Here is a 19,765-nt window from a genome sequence, read left to right as displayed (position 1 = left end):
CGGCTCCTGGAGAATCTGAATGGCTGCCGTACTTGTTCGCAATTTTTCGACTTCAAAAGGTCTTTTGCAGAATGTTGAAAGCCTCACAGGAGCCGTTGGATCTCAGAACCAATGGCTCCTAAGAGCTCGTATCAGGTGATACGGGCCTTAAATGCTCCCATGATACGAGCTCTTAGGAGCCATTGGTTCTGAGATCCAACGGCTCCTGGGAGGCTTTCAACATTCTGCAAAAAAGACCTTTTGAAGTCGAAAAATTGCGAACAAGTACGGCAGCCTTTCAGATTCTCCAGGAGCCGTTGGATCTGAGATCCAACGGACCAGAAGCTCGTATCATGGTATCACCTAAGGCATGATATCACTTGATATTTTCCCGTATCACCTGATACTCTCCCTTTCTCCCTCACCTCATGAGTGGAACCCTAGTTTTCTTCAATCTCTCCTGTGCCACCGCTGTACTGCACGTGCGTTGTGGTCCCTCCCAAGTGTCAGAACCCTATATAAATTTCCAGATTTGGTGGTTCTGAGGAGAAACTGGTTTGGGTGATTTGCAAACTGGATAAGAGGATTACAACTGCCTAAGACCATCTACAGCCGGACTTGGCAAATCGAGCCCCTCAAATGCCGGACGCGTCCACGGACACTGACCGGTCACGTGTTAAATTAGCTACTCTGCATCCAAGTCTCTCATATTTCAGCCTCTAGATCCATACAAAACATGCAAAAGAAATCATACATACTACACACACCCTCCGTCCTTAAACGAGTGTACTTCCAATTTTATTGGAAAGTCAGTTTTTTTATGTTTGACCGTATTTATATAATAATAGACCAACATTTATGCCATCAAATTAGCAGCATTAGATTCATGATAAAGTATATTTTCATCATATACCTATTTGGTTTCACAAGCATTGACATATTTTTGCACAAACTCGGTCTAACTTTGAGAACTTTGACCCTCCAACAAAGTTCGAAGTACACTCTTTCAAGGACGAGGGGGTACTACGTATTACCCTAACTAATCTTCGTCGCCGGAGATGTCCAGGACTTTGGTGCCGGGCGCCGGGTGGACGGACGTGTAGGAGGGCTCCGGCTCCTCCTCCTGCTCGACCTCATCCATGTAGGCGAACATCTCGTCCTCCTCCGCGGCGTGCCGCGCCTCCATCTCTAGCCGGCGATGCCGTCTCGCCTCCGCATCCGACTCCGGGCGGAGGGAATCGAGGATGGCCTGCTGCTCCGCCTGCAGATCCCCGTCGGCGCCCCCACATCATCCTCCGGCTCGTCCTCCTCTTCCTCCTCCTCCTCCAACTCCTCCGGATCCACTGCATCCGGAGGTAGTCCCGCGGCGATCCGGGCTTTGCGCCTTCCCCAGATCTGCTCAAGAAGCTACAGCCGGCGCTTCGGTGATAGAAGTGCCCCCTTATCCGACGACGTGGGGGCATGGCTACTAGTGGTGGCGGACGGGGAGTGGACTGTGATGGTGGCGGTGGATGTGCAGTGGGAAATGTGGAGGGGTAGGGTTTCGGTTCCGGAGGTCGGCTTAAATAGCCGGGCTAGGCACTACGCGGCCCGCCGATCGAAGCGGCGCCACGCGGCGACATTGGTCCGACGGAGGAGACGAGCTTCGGGCCGCTGGGCTTTCGGGCGATTCCGCGTGGGATCCTGACATTAGTCTATCATGGCGGGCGCGATCGGGCACGCCAGGGCTCCCCCATATCTGCCCCATATTTGGGCTGGATATGAAGAGTGCCGGTCAATGCGGATGTTTGATGCGCCCGACTAGGTCGAAATTTCATGACCGGTTAGTGACCTGGCGGCCCGTCTGGGTATTTGAGAAGGGTTTGGGCTGCCCGACTGTAGATGCTCTAAGTCCCTGTAAGAATCTTAGCCAGCGTATCCATACCGCCACCTGTATCGGGCATCAACAGAGCTAGGACTGTACTTGTTCTATATTCGCGGCACCATTTTAGTATTATCTTCTTAAGATACAAAGATGGTCGCACTGTCATGAACACGTTTTAACTTCAGCGGAGCATTTACAATGGAAGTTCATTTTCCTATTTCCTGATATAACTCTTCAGAGAATCAAATTCCTCATCTGTCCAAGTGTTTTGACAATTTTTTACATGTAACTATGTAAGTCATATACGTGATATAGTCTGTGTCTGCAAGTGAACAGCGGGATTAGAACTGCCAAAGTCGTTCAACTACACTAGAAGAATTTCAGCATATCCGTGTTGCCGCCCGTGTTTGTTATCGACAGACCTAGAACTGCAGTCGTTCCCTTTGGTGTGTGTATTAGGCAAACAAAAAAAAGTAGTAGCATGCAGCACTGTTATTGTTATCTTCTAAATATTGATGATTCCCATTGTCATGTAGAAATCAGTTCATCTTGTCCTCATATAACCCTGCAAAATAAATTGAATCAAATTCCTTGTCTGTATAAGTCTTTAGAAAAATTTTCTTACATGTTACTATGTGAGTCGTATATAAGATATGGAGAATATTTAAATGTCCTTATCCATGCTACTAGCATGCTACCTACATTTTCCATTTATAGTCAACTCGTTTTTTTTCTAGCCTGTCCTTTCTTTATCAACTCATATTATCTCTAACCTTTCATATATTGTGTTTTGTAGAGAGTTCGCCATGATGCAAAGCCCGAGCAAATTGTCTAGCCCCTTTGTCTCTACTACCTCTGGTGTGTCAGAGCTCCAAGGTTGGACTGACCTTCCAGTTGACCTGTTGCATTCCATCGTTCCTCTTTTGGGATCATATGTCGACCTATTTGTGTTTGTTAGCACATGTCGATCTTGGCGTGTTGCTTTCTTGTCATATCCATCCAAATCAACCTTATGCATGGTATTCCCGCCTCTTCTTGTCCAACCCAATGTCCATGACCTATCTCCCCATCTCCCTTCTAGCAATGGCCGTCATGAGCTACACAATTGTAAGCTCATCGATCTAGCCCATCAGAACATATCCCTTTGGTGCCAGATTCCTCGAAAAACTTTTGAGAACATGTGGTTTGTTGGTTCTTCCTATGGGCATCTCATCTGCTGCCTAAAAGGGAAGTTTTTTATTGTTGATGTGTTCACTGGTACCGAATTTTCACCTCCATCTCTTCCATTGAATTGCGACTTTGAGTTCTGCTACTATGGCACCCTGACAGCGCCCCCTGCATCACCGAACTGCCATCTACTTGTCAGCACCCATCGCTCCCTGTTTGATTGGCCCTTTGGAAGTGACTCTTGGTCTCAACTCAAGCTTCCCTATTCACGGATATATCAGATTGTGGAATTCAACGGTCAGTTCATCGCACTGGATTGCCGTTGGAGCATCCACATTCTGAAGTTGGCCCCCCATCTTGGCCTGGAGCAGATAACTGTTGGAAATATGAGCAAATTACTACGAGATTTAATCCGAATGAACAAAAGATAAATCATGACAGCACTAGCAGAGATTAAATTAATCATGCGAACTAGCATAGTAGATGAACATATCACATCTTGGACACATACTAGAAATATGAATTCTACCACGATCTCGAACAGGAAGGATAGAATCACACACGGTGCAGCGGGAGCAGCACCGCCGGCGTTGACGTTGTCGCCCATGTCGTCGAGGATGAGGTTGCCGAGGTCGGGGAAGAATTCGTCGTTCGCGAAGTCGTCGCTGCCAGCAGTCGCGCGAGTGCGCTCCCCAAAAACCTGATCACCCCTCTCCCGTACAGGATCACGAGAGGTGGGGTTCCGGAGGCCTGCTGTCCCTTCTCCCGGTGCACGCCGAAAAGAGAGATGGAGAAGACTTGCTTGGCGGCGCAATGATCTGGAACGGTGGTGAGAAACCATACGAAGCGGTGGCGGCTAGGGTAGACGTCTACCTGACTATATAGTGCGGGCCGGGTAGGTCATGGGAGTAAACCCCACGTCCGAGTCGTCACGATCCAAAAGAATTGGAAACAGTTCAGTAATTAACGCGTCCGTTAATTATTAATTAATACTCATTAATTTTTCCCGAGAGCAAAAATATAGACAACGTGCATAGCTCTGTCCTTGGCTCGGCTCAATCCCGCAACCCGCGGCGCGTCGTGATGAGGCGTGGCGTGGCGAGGCGAGCGAGGAGGAGGAGCGCGCGTGTAGGTCTCACCTTATAAAGAGATGCAACTCACCTTATAAAGAGGTGCAACTCTCTCTCAACTTATAACATGGGACTAAACTTTAGCCTCACTCACTCCACTCACATGTGTGCATGAATAGGCCAAGAGAATTTCAGAATTTTAGTTGGGCTTTGGGCCAAAGGCCTACTAGCAAAATTTCAACAATCCCCCACAAAGTCTCATTGGCACATATCATCATTTAGTTCCAAAACATTGTTTATATACCGGTGCTTAGTGGAGACTGTGAAGTTGAACTTCACTTAGAGATTTATGCTACACTAGATCATAACTTAAATAGTGGACTATGCCTTGAACTACAAGTTTTCTGCGAGACTAGTTTCACACAAATTCTTGACCAATACTGGGCTGCCACAAGGCTTCCCCGCGAGTGGAGCGTATACGTCGTACTCCAGGGCCTTTTCATGAATTTATTAGAGAACACCCAATTCTCACACACTGCGACGTTAACAGTCAAATTCATATAGGTGTGTTCCTCAGAAGATATTCTGCAGGACAACATCTCTGCTTACCCGAATAAGCCACTTGGAACACATTAAGATAAGTATCAACCTGCCATGCAGATCAGGAGAGTATTGCATCTTCACAGAGTGGGATAGTTAATATAGGGATACTCTCCTCCCAGCTGACCAATAACTTGTCTCCCACTTCTACTTCACGGGATCTCCGATCACATAGAGTGGGTTACCACTATGGACAACTCATGTGGTGGGTCTCAAACCCATCTCCATTGATGCATCATCTATCACATTACATGATAGACCCTTTGTGAAGGGATCTGCCAAGTTTTTCGACGTTTGGATATAATCCAACGTAATAACTCCGGAGTTCCTCAATTTTCTGACAGATTTTAGTCTCCTCTTCACATGTCTTCAGGACTTCATATTGTCCTTCGAACTGTTTATCTTGACGATCACAGTTTGATTATCACAGTTCATCAGGATAGGGGGTATTGGTTTTTCAATCATAGGTAAGTCTATCAAGAGTTCACGAAGCCACTCTGCTTCAACAGTGGCAGTGTCTAATGCTGTGAGTTCTGCTTTCATAGTTGAACTTGTTAAGATGGCCTGCTTGCAAGACTTCCAGGAAACAGCGCCACCACCAAGTGTAAAAACATAACCACTTGTGGCCTTTATCTCATCAGCATCAGATATCCAGTTTGAGTCACTATAACCCTCCAGTACCCTTGGATACCCGGTGTAGTGAATCCCATAGCTCACTGTGCCTTTCAAATAGCGCATAACTCTCTCAAGCGCATGCCAATGATCATCTCCCGGTTTTGACACAAACCGACTCAGCTTGCTCACAGCAAAAGAGATGTCAGGCCTCGTGGCACTCACCAAATACATAAGCGAGCCAATAATATGAGAATACCTCAGTTGAACTCTAGAAATCCATCGATTCTTTCGAAGTAACACACTAGCATCATATGGAGTTGGAGAAGGTGTGCAGTCGCTATACCCAAAACGACTCAAGACCTTTTCCACATAGTGAGACTGAAGCAGTGTGATCCCATCATTCTCATCTCTCAACAACTTGATGTTAAGATAACGTCAGCTACTCCTAGATCCTTCATCTCAAACCAGCGAGATAAGAAATCCTTAACCTCCTTAATTAAATCAAGTTTGGTTCCAAAGATCAATATGTCGTCGACATACAGACAAAGAATAACTCCCTCGCCCCCACCATAGCGATAGTACACACACTTGTCACCATCATTTACTACAAAGCCGGCAGCAGTTAATGTTCTTTCGAACTTCTCATGCCACTCCTTAGGAGCTTGTTTAAGGCCATATAAAGACTTTAATAACTTGCACACCTTTTCTTCCTGACCAGGTACTACAAAACCATCTGGCTGATCCATGTAAATTTCCTCCTTCAACTCTCCATTGAGGAAAGCCGTCTTAACGTCCATTTGATGAATGAGAAGACCATGTGAGGCAGCCAGTGATAGTAGCACCTGTATTGTGGTCAGTCTAGCCACGGGTGAGTAAGTATCAAAGAAGTCTTCACCTTCTTTCTGGGTATAACCCTTAGCCACAAGCCGTGCCTTGTACTTTTCAATCGTACCATCAGGTCTAAGCTTCTTCTTGAACACCCACTTACATCCAACAGGTTTGCACCCATAAGGACGATCAGTGATCTTCCAGGTACCGTTAGTTAAGATGGAATCCATCTCGCTACGTACAGCTTCCTTCCAGTAGTCAGCATCAGGAGATGCATAGGATTCTGAAATAGTCCTGGGTGTGTCATCCACGAGGTACACAATGAAATCATCACCAAAGGACTTTGCAGTCCTCTATCTCTTACTCCTCACCGGAGTTCCATTGTCACCCTCAACAGGATTCTCAACGTGTTCCCTCGCAATGGTGGGTTCAGGAATTACAGCGAATTCCTCACTAGATGGAGTAGGTATCTCCTGATTTGATGAACTCGACATATCCTTTATAGGAAATATGTCCTCAAAAAAGTTGCATCATTCGACTCCATAATCGTACCAACATGCAAGTCGGATACCTCAGATTTTATTATCAAAAATCTATAGCCGATGCTATGAAAAGCATAGTCCAGAAGATCACAATCCACGGTTTTTGGTCCAAGCTTGCGCTTCTTGGCAATTGGTATATTGACTTTCGCCAAACAACCCCAAGTACATAGGTAAGAGGGTTTCAACCTTTTCTTTCCCATTCCTCAAATGGAGTCATGGTCTTATGCTTCTCTCGTACTCTACACATTGGGACCAGCAGATGGATCTCGGTCGTCTCCCACTCCATGTACAATAAAAGAGCGACGGCCAGCATAGTACAGCCGCCTGCTCCTCCCACCCCACCTTTCCGGACTCATGCAAGAAAACAGCCGACTCCTCACATCACCCCGACAAAGAGTGCCCAATTATCCAGTTGGCGTGTACCTCCACCCATTTTGCAGGGCTGGTCGACATGTCAAGGTGGTGGGGTATACATTCTACTCCCTCCGTCTGAAAAAACTTGTCCCAAGCTTGTCCCTCAAATGGATGTATTTAGCACTAAATTGGTGCTAGATACATTCATTTGAGGGACAAACTTTTTCGGACGGAGGGAGTACTACTGAGCAGCCTAGACTCATTGTACTGAAACATTAAACCATAAGAAGCATGTTGCCACAGACCACTAGCCATGGTTTGGCGTCAGAGCTTGGGGCCAGGTCACCAACCCACTCAGTTGTTATCTCCTGCAGACCCAGCAGGGGGGACAGCTGCATTGTGTAGATCTTGTAACAATCATCCATGGCGATGAACTGATGATTGAATTCCACAATCTTTTCTATCGGTGCATCAGAAAGCTGGAGTACAGACCAAGAGTCACTTCCAACCGACCAACCAAATAGGGCGGCTGCAGTACTGACAAGGAGGTGTGAGTTGGGTGATGCAATGGGAGCCGTCAAAGTGCCACTGAAGTAGAACTCCCTCCCAAACTCAGAATCACCGCTGAATGGGAGACGTGGGGGAGAAACCACGGCACCACTGAACACATCAACAACAAGACAATATCCAGCACGGCCGCAAATTAGTTGACCATAGGAAGTCCCAGCAAAATGCATCTCCTGATAAATTTCTTGCGGAATCTGGCAGCGAAGGGCAATGTTCTTGTTGATTGGATCAATGACCTTACATGTGCGTAGCTCGTGACGACCATTGTTAGACGGGAGATCAGGAGCTTGAACACAGACATTGAATTGGACGAGGAGAGGTGGGAATCTGGTGCAGAAGGCAGATTTGTTTGGGTATGAGGAGAATGCAGCACGCCAAGAGCGGCATGTTGCCGCGAAGGCAAGAACATCACGGAAGGACCCTGACAGTGCAAGAATGGAGCTTAGCGGGCCATCTGGAAGGTCTGCCCAACCATCGAACCCGAGGACAGCGGGTTGCGCGGACGCAGAGGCAACACACAGTTTGCTAGTGCTCTGCATTATGTCAAACTATCTGCAAAACACAATAAATTCAAAGATTTTTTTTTTACAAATATGAGGCAACGTTGAAATGAAAACTAAAAGGATGGATGGCCAGCTAAAACCATGCATAAGCTATTCTCAGGTCTAATATATGCCCTGTATCAAGACTTGTTATGCTCTTGTACAAATACATAACTCTGTTTGGGGGTTTTGGGTGATTATTGTTACAGGATTCAGTGGGGAAGCCTCAAATTTCATTAAGGTAAATAGTTGAGAATACAACTCTGAAGCAAAAAATAGGAACAACACCAACAAAGCGCCGAGGAACCATGATGGGTTACACCGTCACTATTCTTATGCAGCACAGATCCGAAAGTTAGCAGAAAACAGGCAGTACAGTGGATGATTGCTGAGCTGCTACAATCCAACTTATCAGTTGATTCTGATACTCAAGAAAGTAGAAACCCAGTAAGATGCAGAAAACAGAAACTTGTTTTGACTGTTCCCTCCCTGCAGCCGAAACTTCTTCAGGGGGCTCATACAGTCAGACATCTTCAGAACATGAGACTGAAGAGCGAAACGGCCAGGGCCGGAAACTGTAGCGACAACAATGTCCGATAGAAAAGACAACTCTCAGTTCACCAAACTATTTATGCGTGCTCCATTACGTCGTTTCGCAGGGCACATTGTACACGAAAGAAGAAATACAGTACATCCTGGGATGACATCCATGTACATATCATGAACTTGAGTGAATCTAACCCTGCCAATGGTAAAAGAAAAATGCACGGAGTGCTGCTGCTACAGGCAAAAGTGCAAAGCGAAAGACAGATGCTGAATAAGCGACAAATGAACAAATAAGAAAGATTGAAGCTATCTAGGGTTCGGCCGTTCGGGCGAGAGTGGAGGGGGGTAGAGCACAGGCCTTGCAGAACGAGCGGGCGGTGGAGATCGTCTGTCTGACGCCGGCGGCAGTGTCCCCGGCGTCCGGCAGGCGGTGGCGATGGCGAGCGTAGCCTTCGCCTCCGAGCTCCCGGACTGGTCTGGTCTGGTCTCTGGTGGCTGCTTCCTCAGTAGCCTTACTTTTTTTTCTCCAGGGGTCTCAGTAGGCTTACTTAACTTGGGCCAACAGTTCCGGCTAATCGTCAGGGCTGGGCTTCTTTGCTTGGGCCCAAGCACATTGACGCGTGCAAGGCCGGGACGAGCCCGGTTCCTCGGCTCGGGCGATTCTGGTCGGAGCCACCGGTAGACGGGCCGGAGGAAGCCGGTGCCACCGCCGTAGAGCGCGGCCGCCGAGCTAATCTCGGCATCGGGTATCCACGCTCACCTGTCTTTCTGTTTCTCAATCAATTAGTTTGTACTGAGTAGCATTTTGGTTAAGGTTTATCATTTGTATACTGAACAAGAAGTCTAATTATGCCAATACCAGTATCAAATCCGTTAATTTTTTGTATAATACTGGTACTCTCTTCTTCATATGTACTCTCTCCCTCTCTCACTTTCTTCATGCTGTGAGGCATACCACGGTGATGGTTCAGTTCAGTCAGATGCGTCTTAGATTTCATCTATCAGTAGACAGTTTGGCTACACATCTGTCAGCTGATTTTCGAATTCGGGGTCAGTCGATTTTTGAATGAAGGAAGGAGAAGGAAGGGCCTCGCCGGCGAGAAGGAAAGGGCTCGCCCTCATCACTCCAGTATCTATAGGGTTCAGAGAGTGGGGCCGATGGTGGACGACGGTGGCGGGGCGGCGGGGGCCATCAGTTAGGCCAGTGGTGGCTGGTGGCTCAAGGAAGGAGATGCGTCGAGAGGTTGAAGAAAGACCGTGGGCCGTTGATTTCCCATCCAACGCTTCACAGAATCGACTGACCCCAAGAAAATTTTCAGCTGACTCATGTCTAGCCACGCCCATCACTAGAAGCGTTTCAAGTACATACCCTGCCATTGACATGTTGTGTTATTCAGGCAAATGCTTTATTCATTCAGAAACAGACGTTCATTGTTATTTCCAAGTTGCAACTAGTACAGTACAGGCCACACATGATCACGCATGTCACTTTTTTTTTATTTTGCCACCACTACATTGACTCACAGATCCATCCACCGCCACATCTGGCCATAGGGATGCCGTAGGGGGTTGCAGTATGCCGGGACGTACACGCTGCACATCGACGGCAAGATCTGAAGCGACATCCTCATGATCTCAACCGGAGCTTGCTGCTGGGGCTGGTGCATGCCCTGCCACTGCTGTTGGGGCTGCGGCTGCATGATGGCTTGAGCCACGCTGTGGATGGCCTGGCACCTGAACTGCTCCGGGATCTGCGCTAGCTGCAGGCAGCACTGGTGTCGCATTATATGGCAGCTGCTAAGTTGCCACATACGCGACCGGACAAATGGCAGTGTTACTGTGCTGCACTGGTGCTGCAGGAATTGCACACATGGGTCCATCTGCTGCTGCCATTGTTGCCATGGTTGTTGCTGCTGCTGACATTGCTCGGAGCCCTGGTTACAGGTAGTGTCCAGCTGCGCAACAGCGTTGGTCACCGCGAGGGTGAGGAGAGCGAGGATGAACACGGTCTTCATGATTGTTGGTTACCAGTTTGCTTTGATATATATATTTGGTTGAAGGATGATGGATGTGGATCTTCATTGGTAGTATTCAATTTATAGGTCTCATGGCATGATTTGCTGCATCCCATTCCTTTCCTAGATAGCTTTGGTAAAGTGTCCGTTTTCCCCCCTTTTCTAACTGATCATTTGGTATGATTGTGTTAGGTGGTGCCACAAGTCTAATCTTGGATGATCATCAAATATACTTTTTGGCACATGTTATCTGACTGTCATGCAAGATCAGTAATCCATATGACTCATCGGTCATCACTTTACATGCCCAGCATAGATCCAGGTTTCATCCTTTTGTGAAAACCAATTTTGTAATATCGTATACTACCTTATATCACAAATAGCTGATGTTTTAGACACGCCTTTAGTCAAACGTTTTAGAACTTTGACTGTGGAGTAGCATTTTAAGTATTCTGTTCAAAACTTTTAAAATCGTATCTACATGTAAATCAGATTGTATGGTTTGTCCATTTTCACTTTAAATTTAAGGGTTGACCTCAACTCTATGCTTTTTCTGGAAGTTATAGTTTGTAATCTTCTCTGCTGTGCAGCTACATCATATCAACAACACAATCTTTGCATCAAAGACTTGTTCTTCATTATATTTAACAGTTTCTTGAAACGGTCTTGTGCTGCTGTATAAATTACTAGAGCATGACATGACTGATAAAATCCCCTTTTATATGCCAAGGATTGTCTTGGAGCTATGCTCTGGTGCTATGGAACTAAAATTACTTAACTGAATTTGTTGTCTTTGCTGCTAGGACCATCAGCCCATTAAGCCCTTTGCCTAAATTCTCTTGTTCACTGGGCTGCGCTGAGCAAGGCCTAGCATATAAAATCCTGAAGGAAATATCTAAGTTAACAAAAGCACCACATGTTATTCAGCTTATCGGAGAGATTGATGAAAGACACAATGGAGATGCAATTGGCAGAGGTCGACACACACTCATTTCAGTTGTCAGGGGCTGCTAGGCAAGGAGGATCGACCTCCTCGCTGACATAATACCTACATTTTGTTTTATGAATTATCCAATACACAAGTTGGAATATGAATCTCTTTGGATTTCCTACTTTTTGCTGTAATTGTAATTCTGTCTATACTTCATAGGAGGAAGAGAACAAACACCACAACGTTCAGACAGTGTGTTCTCTGAACAGAGAAAAGGAGCAGACCAGTGATGCAACTGAAGACTGTCAAAGTATTGTTCAGCAATATGCCAGAATGAGCTACCTATTACACAGCAACATAGTACTGCATCGAGGTGAATCTGATGCTATTAGTGGTATATTTTAGCTCCCTGCCAAAAGTAAAATCTTGCACAAGCAATTCTGATTATCCATTCCAAATAACATTGACAATTTTTGTCTTCTTTACCATTGTACCAAAACTTCCAATCGACGAGCTTGTCCAGTGATAAAAGCCAAGGACATGCAGAAATACATAGGACGAAATTAAGTGAACGCGACGTAGAAGCTTAGAACTCGTGTCACTGGAGAAGAGACAAGAAACAGGTAGTTCAAAGTATTACACGTCACCCAGCCAATAGTTAAACAACACAGCTGAATTAATAGTACTGATTTAGAAGCTTGACTACTCCTAACTAGCTCTAAGCACTAATCTACCAGGCTCTAGATACTGGTTTACCAAACTGCTACAAATGTTCTAAGTGCTAATGCTACCATGGCACCGCCCAAGTTGCAAAAGCCCCTACTCTGTGTTGCAGGGGGGGATTTTCATCAGGAGCTTGTGGAGCAGCAAGCCGTCGATGCGTGCGATGGTCACTGCGCATCAGTGTAGAACATGCTTGGATACACCCAAAGGGGCTGGAGCTTGCCTGCCCGGGGCCGTCTTCTCTCGTACTCTACCTTGGGACCGGCAGAAGGAGCCCGCTCATCACCCACTCCATGTACAATAAAAGAGCTACGTCCAGCATAGTACAGCCACTTGCTCCTCCCGCCCCATCTTTCCGGGCTCATGCAAGAAAATGGCCGGCTCCTCATATCACCCCCCAACAAAGAGTGCCCAATTATCCAACTGGTTTACCTCGACCCATTTTGCAGGATTGGTCGACATGTCAAGGTGGTGGGGTATCCATTGTACTACTGAGCTGCCTGAGCTCACTATCCAGAAACAGGAAACCATGAGAAGCATATCGCCGCAGACCACTAGCCATGGTTTCGTGTACGAGCTTGGGCGCAGGTGACCGACCCACTCAGTTGTTATCTCCTGCAGACCAAGCTCGGGGGACAGCTGCAAAGCGTAGATCTCATAACAATCATCCATGGCGATGAACTGACCATTGAATTCCACAATCTGTTCTATCGATTCATCAGAAAGCTGGAGTTCAGACCAAGAGTCACTTCCGACCGGCCAATCAAACAGGGAGATTGCAGTACTGACAAGGAGGTGTGAGTTGGGTGATGCAATGGGAGCCGTCAAAGTGCCACTGAAGTAGAACTCCCTCCCAAACTCAAAATCACCGCTGAATGGGAGACGTGGGGGAGAAACCACGGCACCACTGAACACATCAACAACAAGACAATATCCAGCACGGCCGCAAATTAGTTGACCATAGGAAGTCCCAGCAAAATGCATCTCCTGATAAATTTCTTGCGGAATCTGGCAGCGAAGGGCAATGTTCTTGTTGATTGGATCAATGACCTTACATGTGCGTAGCTCGTGACGACCATTGTTAGACGGGAGATCAGGAGCTTGAACACAGACATTGAATTGGACGAGGAGAGGTGGGAATCTGGTGCAGAAGGCAGATTTGTTTGGGTATGAGGAGAATGCAGCACGCCAAGAGCGGCATGTTGCCGCGAAGGCAAGAACATCACGGAAGGACCCTGACAGTGCAAGAATGGAGCTTAGCGGGCCATCTGGAAGGTCTGCCCAACCATGGAGGCCGAGCACAGCCGGTTGTGCGGATGCAGAGGCAATACACAGTTTGCTATGGCTTTGCATTGTGCCAAACTCCCTGCAAAACACAATAAATTCAAACAAACAAATTAGAAAGATGAGCCGACGAAGAAACGAAAAATAAAAAGGACGGATAGCTAGCTAGAACCATGCATATTCTATTTTTCAGGTCTAATATATGCCCTGTATCAAGACTTGTCATGCTCTTGTACAGATATGTAATTTTATTTGGGGGCTTTGGGTGAAATATTTCGTTACTGCTATTGGATTCAGGGGGGAAGCTTCAAATTTCATGAGGGGAAATGATTGAGACTACAAATGCGAAACAAAAAAATAAGAGCACCCACAAGGCACCAAGGAACCATGATGGGCTACACCGTCGCCATTCTTACGCGGCACAGAGCTGAAAATGAGTAGAAAGCAAGCAGTCCCTCGGGCACATCTAGCCCATTACAGTGTACGATTCCTGGACTGCCACAATCCAACTCATCAGCTGACTTTGATGCTCAAGATAGTAGAAACCCAATAATACGCAGAAAACAGAAACTTGTTTTGACTGGTGGCTCCCCCTGCAGCCAAAACTTCTTCAGAGGACAATGGTAAAAGAAAAATGCATGGAGCGCGCCGTTTCCACAGGCAGAAGTGCTAAGCAAGAGACAAATTCTTAATAACAGATTAAATGAACAAAAGGAGAATGGATCTATCTAGGGTTTGAGCAGTTTTAACATGGTTTACACTAGGGTTTACACTAGAGTGGAAGGGGGGGAGGGGGAGCAGGCCTTGCGGAGAGAGCGGGCGGTGGAGATCGGCCACGGCGATGCGTCTGCTGGCTGACGCCGACAGCTTCCCCGGCGGCAGGCGGCGGCGGTGGCTCGCCTTCGCTTCTGCTCCCGGGAAGCCTCCGCTCACAGTGGTCTGGTCTCTGCCTCTCTGGCGGCTGGCTCAGTAGCTCACAGTTCACCCGCTTACTTGTACTTGGGCTAAGTTGGCCCATCGGGTTAGGCATGGTGGTGGGCTTCTCGAATAGCTTCGGCCCAATTTTTACGAAGTCAGCCCAACGCGGTGCTTCAGCTTGAGCCATCGGCTCGTCATCTTTCTTTTCTTCCTTTCCCGACTAATATTCCGTGGAACGAAGAGCAGGGTAAACATCCAACCGAGTGGGAACTGCGAAAGATGAGACGGGGGTGTTTCCATTTGAGGAGCACTCTGCTCCCCCTCAATCTGTTCTTCCTCCTCCGCAATAGACTTGGAGGGCACGACGGGCTCGTTCCTTACTGGAGACAGAATAGCCTTCTCAACTCAGATTTCTTCATCAACTTCTTCTTCGGGAGCCTTTTGCTCAGTTTGTGCAATATCCAGATAGACTTCAAAGTCTTCAAGTCTGGCTTCAAGGGCCCCTTCCCCGGGTATGATAACACCACCTGGGGTGGGTTGAGAGCACGTCACTTGGTGTGCTTTCAGCCGCTGCTACGTGTCACACTCTAGGCGCTCCCTTCATTTTTTTTCGTATACGTTTTCGGCTTTTTATATGGTTTTTTCTTCGGGTTTTCTGGTTTTTTTATTTTTTCACCTATCTTTCTTAGTTTTTGGACAAAATAAAAAAATGTGCAAAAAAACGTGTTTCCTTTTTTTGTCTTGTGCTTCAGGGAGATGCACGGATTTTCTCTGTGCCTCTCGGAAGCGAGAACAAACGTGTTTTCTTTTCTTATTTACTTCTGCGATAGGCACAATCGTGCCTCTCAGAAACGAAAAAAACGTGTTTTCTCTACTTTTGCGAGAGGCACGGCCATGCCTGCTAGACACAGAAAAAAAAAGTGTTTTTCTCTTTCACGAGAGGCATGGATTTGCTTCTTGTGGAGGCATGGATTTCCTTCCGTGAGAGGCACAGTCGTGCCTCTTTCGGAAAGGAAAAAAAGTGCTCCTGGTTCTTTTTGTTTGGTTTTTTCGTATGAGTTTTTCCTGAAAAAGTTCGTGAAAACCTATCAACATGCCATTTAGTTCTGAAGATCTCAACGCGAGGAACCCAACGGTAAAAACGGTTCGAGATTTGGACGAACGGTTTAAAAAATAAAACATTTTAAATAAATAGATCTAGAAAAAAATTGGAAAACTTATAGGTTGCGACAAGTGGCGCAACCTGAGGAGGTGGGAGTGACATTTGCCAAGAGTGCTCCTTGATTAATAACTTCGTCTCCTTGGCTAGCGCCAGCGAACCGGGTGCCCGCTACAATACCATTTGCAAACGTGCCAGCCATGCAAACTTCATGTGCTTAATTCCATCGCTTCTTTATCTTATCATTTTTTCTTTTTTCTTTTTTTCTTTTTTTATTTTCTCTTTTTTCTTCTTTCGTGTTTCATAAAAAAAATTAGATCCTTTGACATTTTTTTCAAAATTCATAAACCTTTTTTTAACTTGATATACTTTTTTTGAACTTCGATAGAGTTTTTTCAAATTCACAAACTTTTTTTAATATTGGTTAACTTTTTAAAAATTTGAAGACTTTTTTCGAATTTGGTGATTTTTTTCCTGAATTTTATGAACTTTTTTTAATTTGTGAACTTTTTTCAAATTTGATTAACTATTTTCTAATTTGATGAAATTTTGTCAAAATTAATGAATTTTTTCTTCAAAATTGTGAAGTTTTTCAAAATCAGTGAAACTATTTTTCAAAGTGGATTTACTTTTCTCTAAATCAATGAACTTTTTTGAATATTGATGAACTAATTTTCAATATTGAAGAATTTTGTTTCAAAATTGATGAACTCTTTTTCAAAAATATGAACTTTTTCACTTTTTCATAAAAAAAATCAAAATTGATGAACCTTTTAAGTTTGCGAAGTTTTCTTCAAAAATGATGAACTTTTTCTCAGAATCAAAGAACTTTTTTGAAGTTTCTAAACTTTTCTTCAAAAACGATGAACTTTGTCTCAAAATCGATGAACTTTTTCAAATTTACGATTTTTTAAAATAAAAAAAAATATCTAAGTGATAAACAGGGGTGGAGCCAGCTATATGGCAAGGTTTGGCGGCCGCCATACCAAAAAATTGGCAAAAATACTATGTATATATACTATATATGTCTTTGTTCTGTTTTCAGTTTGTGCTAGACCATCTAGGGAGAGTTGGGGATCCTGCTTTGATTTTTTTTATTTGCAATGTGTGTATCTGCAACTAGCTGCTGCAAATTGCAGACGCTACCATGGATGAATGCTCATGCTTTATCTTCTGTTGTGGGACTGGGGAGGAAGAAGACAGAAGCAAACCGTTATTTGGGCCTTGGGCCTGATATATTGAAAAGGCTAAGTTGCGGTGGGATGGAGACTGTGAGCTTGTGACCCAGCCACTTACATGTGCAGATTTCATATAGACATGCAACTTATGTGCTTATGTGACCATATGGACCCATGAATCAACGATATAAAATTCTCCATACATCTTTTATTCATTCCTCCACTGATAACTTGCGGATTGCAGATTTAAGAATAATTATTCTATTGAGACTAAGGCAGTCCGATGAGTGAAAAAAAGTTTGGAAATGCGTGGTAACCAGAGCTATTTCTTCATGTCATACCTTCAATTTTATGTTGCTAGATTAAGTTTGCGAGGTGTGTGAGGGAAGAGACTTAATTAAAGATACCTAGCCCTAGACTAGACTTCGTCAATATGCATGACCCCTGTTACATTAAATCTACATACCCTCTAGTTTCACATATTTTGTCTTTCTTGACTAACATGAGACCCAAAGAACTGAAGTACTTATTTGATCTGACTGATCAACATACTAAGAGTAGCATGGAAGGATCGCAGATTGCCAGAACTTTGGAATAATGTTTGGGCGATGCCACCAAGATTAGAAAACCGCAAATTCAAGGAAGCAATAAGAACATCAAGTAGAAAATTGCATCTATTAACAATAGATCTTATCTTCTACTCGCACAACTTTAATTAATAAATAGAACTCATCTACTACTCATTTTTAGCGATATAATAGATCTAACCTGGTATGGAAAACTTTTGTGCAATACCTACACAACACATGTATAACCTACATTTACTCACAGATCGCTTATATGCCACTGTTGGGAAACATGGTAGAAAAATATAAAAAAATCGGCCTACGGATCAAGACCCCAATATCACTATGAATATACATACAAGGTTAGATCTGATCATTACCAACTTCGAGTTGAAGCGGAAGAAGAGTTCGTGTAGATCATTCTTAAAGTCCCTTGAATAGTCCCATGAACGGTCCCTCGAACAAAGATCGAAAGCACAATCTCTCTAAGGATTGCATGGATATGAGATTGACGATCTGGCAGCGCTTCGCCGTCTAGAGCTAGGCTTCACCGAATAAACAGAGGGAGGAGCAGGCTTGCGGCGTCTCACAATTTTGTGGAGAACTAATGAACTAGAGATAGGTGGCACCCCGGAGTTGCAAGAGAAACTTGTGTCTCAGTAGGGGCGCCCCTTGCATATATATAGGTGTAGGAGGGGGTTGGCCGACTTGGAGGAGTGCAATCCCTCCCTTGTGGAACCGGCCAAGGAGGAGGACTCCTCCTCCAACTCCTAGCTGCACCCCCTTAGCTTGGGGTCAAGGCTAAGGGGGCACCACCCTTATTAGGCCTTTAGGCCCATGTGGCTGCCCCCTAATAGGCTTTAGCTTATTTGGGTAGTCCATGGCGCCTAGAATAATCCCAAGGGGCCGTCGATAAATATCGAAACCCTCCTGTATTATTATTATTAAGTCCTCCAGAACTTTTCCACCTTCCCAGTTTTACCCGGTTTTCTCCGAAATGCTTTCGGTTTTCCCCGAAACATTTTCGATCTCTCTCAAAACAATTTATATTATCTCCGAAACCTTTTTTAGTGATATTTTCTTAAACTCCTACCTCCAATAGAACTCAACAGATCATAACCCTTAAGCATGTGACCTTGCAGGTTCGGTGAAATATAAATATGAACGAAAATACCTTTCGTTCAATGTTCAATAGCGGAACCATGTGGACATCCATGTTAACCCCTATACTCACATGAATGATTATCGAGTGAACTACCTTACAAAACCCGACATAAGATATATCAACATCCCATGAATCAAACATATGATCATTATGTCAGTCTCCTTGTTACCGGTTTTGTTCTCCTTTCTTTTATCGTGCTCTGGCCGTGAGCAAGTCACACTATGTCTGGCTAGACTATGATGGGTGTTGTCACACCGAGAGGGCCCTAAGAATATGTCTCCATCGTCGGAGGAGCAAATTCCAGTCTTGAGCTATCTAGTCCCATGATACGTTTTCGATGAACCTGTAAGTTGTCGTTATGATCACTCTGTTATGGTTGACGCTAGAATAACCCCAAAGTGCATGGTCCAGTATGAAGTGACTCAATACTCTCATGGTGTAAGGAATTGTTCATACATTAACATCTCGTTTTAACATCATGTCCTCAATGTTGCCGGCATCATTGTTACACTTAACTAATACCTATGATCAGGAAAACATAATCATCATGCAACACTTGAGCTAGTCCTAGAGGCAAAACTAGAAACTATTTTATCGTTTATAATTTTACACATGCATATGAGTTTTCCATTGAGCCTCTTATAATTCTCTATGGGCATAGAAGTATTTTTTGCATTTTTAAACTAGTCTATTGGAAATAAAAATGGATATGAAATTACACTAGAGTGTTTCTATGCAAGGAAATTGGTATGGTTCTTATGTTCACTAGTAGCATCTCAAAGCAGCAGCAACACATAACTATAAGCATATATATGTGTAATGATAAATCAAACATTCATACCAAATCATAACATAGATTGGGAACATGTTATATAGGCACTACACCTATAGGGAACATGTTATATAGGCGGTACGCCTATAATTGGACTAGACAAACTAATATTACATCCATAAATTCCTCCATGCCCATGTGCATGAAATGACATTAAGTCAACATTCGCACATCACCACTAGTGAATTACACCACAACATAATATCAGAACATTAAACTTTATGCAACCTCACATGGTCACTAATAATAGAGTTTCTCCTAGGTCCTCAAAACATAATTGGATTACTCATAATACATCATAACAAACATGATCAGTGGGG

General features: G+C 44.8%; 1 protein-coding gene and 2 pseudogenes across 2 annotated transcripts; 1 reads left to right on the top strand and 2 right to left on the bottom strand.

The window, feature by feature from the left end:
• Positions 1-2,649: 2,649 nt before the first annotated feature.
• LOC147957173 (uncharacterized) lies at positions 2,650-3,441 on the top strand. The gene has a single exon (XM_087531602.1). It carries the CDS (start codon positions 2,650-2,652, stop codon positions 3,439-3,441), a length of 792 nt encoding a protein of 263 aa, XP_087387728.1.
• A 3,463-nt stretch (positions 3,442-6,904) lies between these two features.
• Positions 6,905-8,125, bottom strand: LOC147957172 (uncharacterized; annotated as a pseudogene).
• Positions 8,126-12,026: 3,901 nt separating this feature from the next.
• On the bottom strand, positions 12,027-14,580 carry LOC125525134 (uncharacterized; annotated as a pseudogene). Its single transcript, XR_015611289.1, has 2 exons — positions 14,431-14,580; positions 12,027-13,709 (listed from the first exon to the last, which is right to left on the bottom strand). The product of XR_015611289.1 is annotated as an uncharacterized LOC125525134 (transcript).
• Between the last annotated feature and the right edge of the window lie 5,185 nt (positions 14,581-19,765).

The sequence above is a fragment of the Triticum urartu genome, chromosome 7A (genome assembly GCF_056163025.1).
Source record: "Triticum urartu cultivar PI428250 chromosome 7A, HENAU_Tu73, whole genome shotgun sequence".
Taxonomy (NCBI): Eukaryota; Viridiplantae; Streptophyta; class Magnoliopsida; order Poales; family Poaceae; genus Triticum; species Triticum urartu.
Note: the sequence above shows the minus strand (reverse complement) of the source record. Positions and strands in the feature narration are given on the sequence as shown.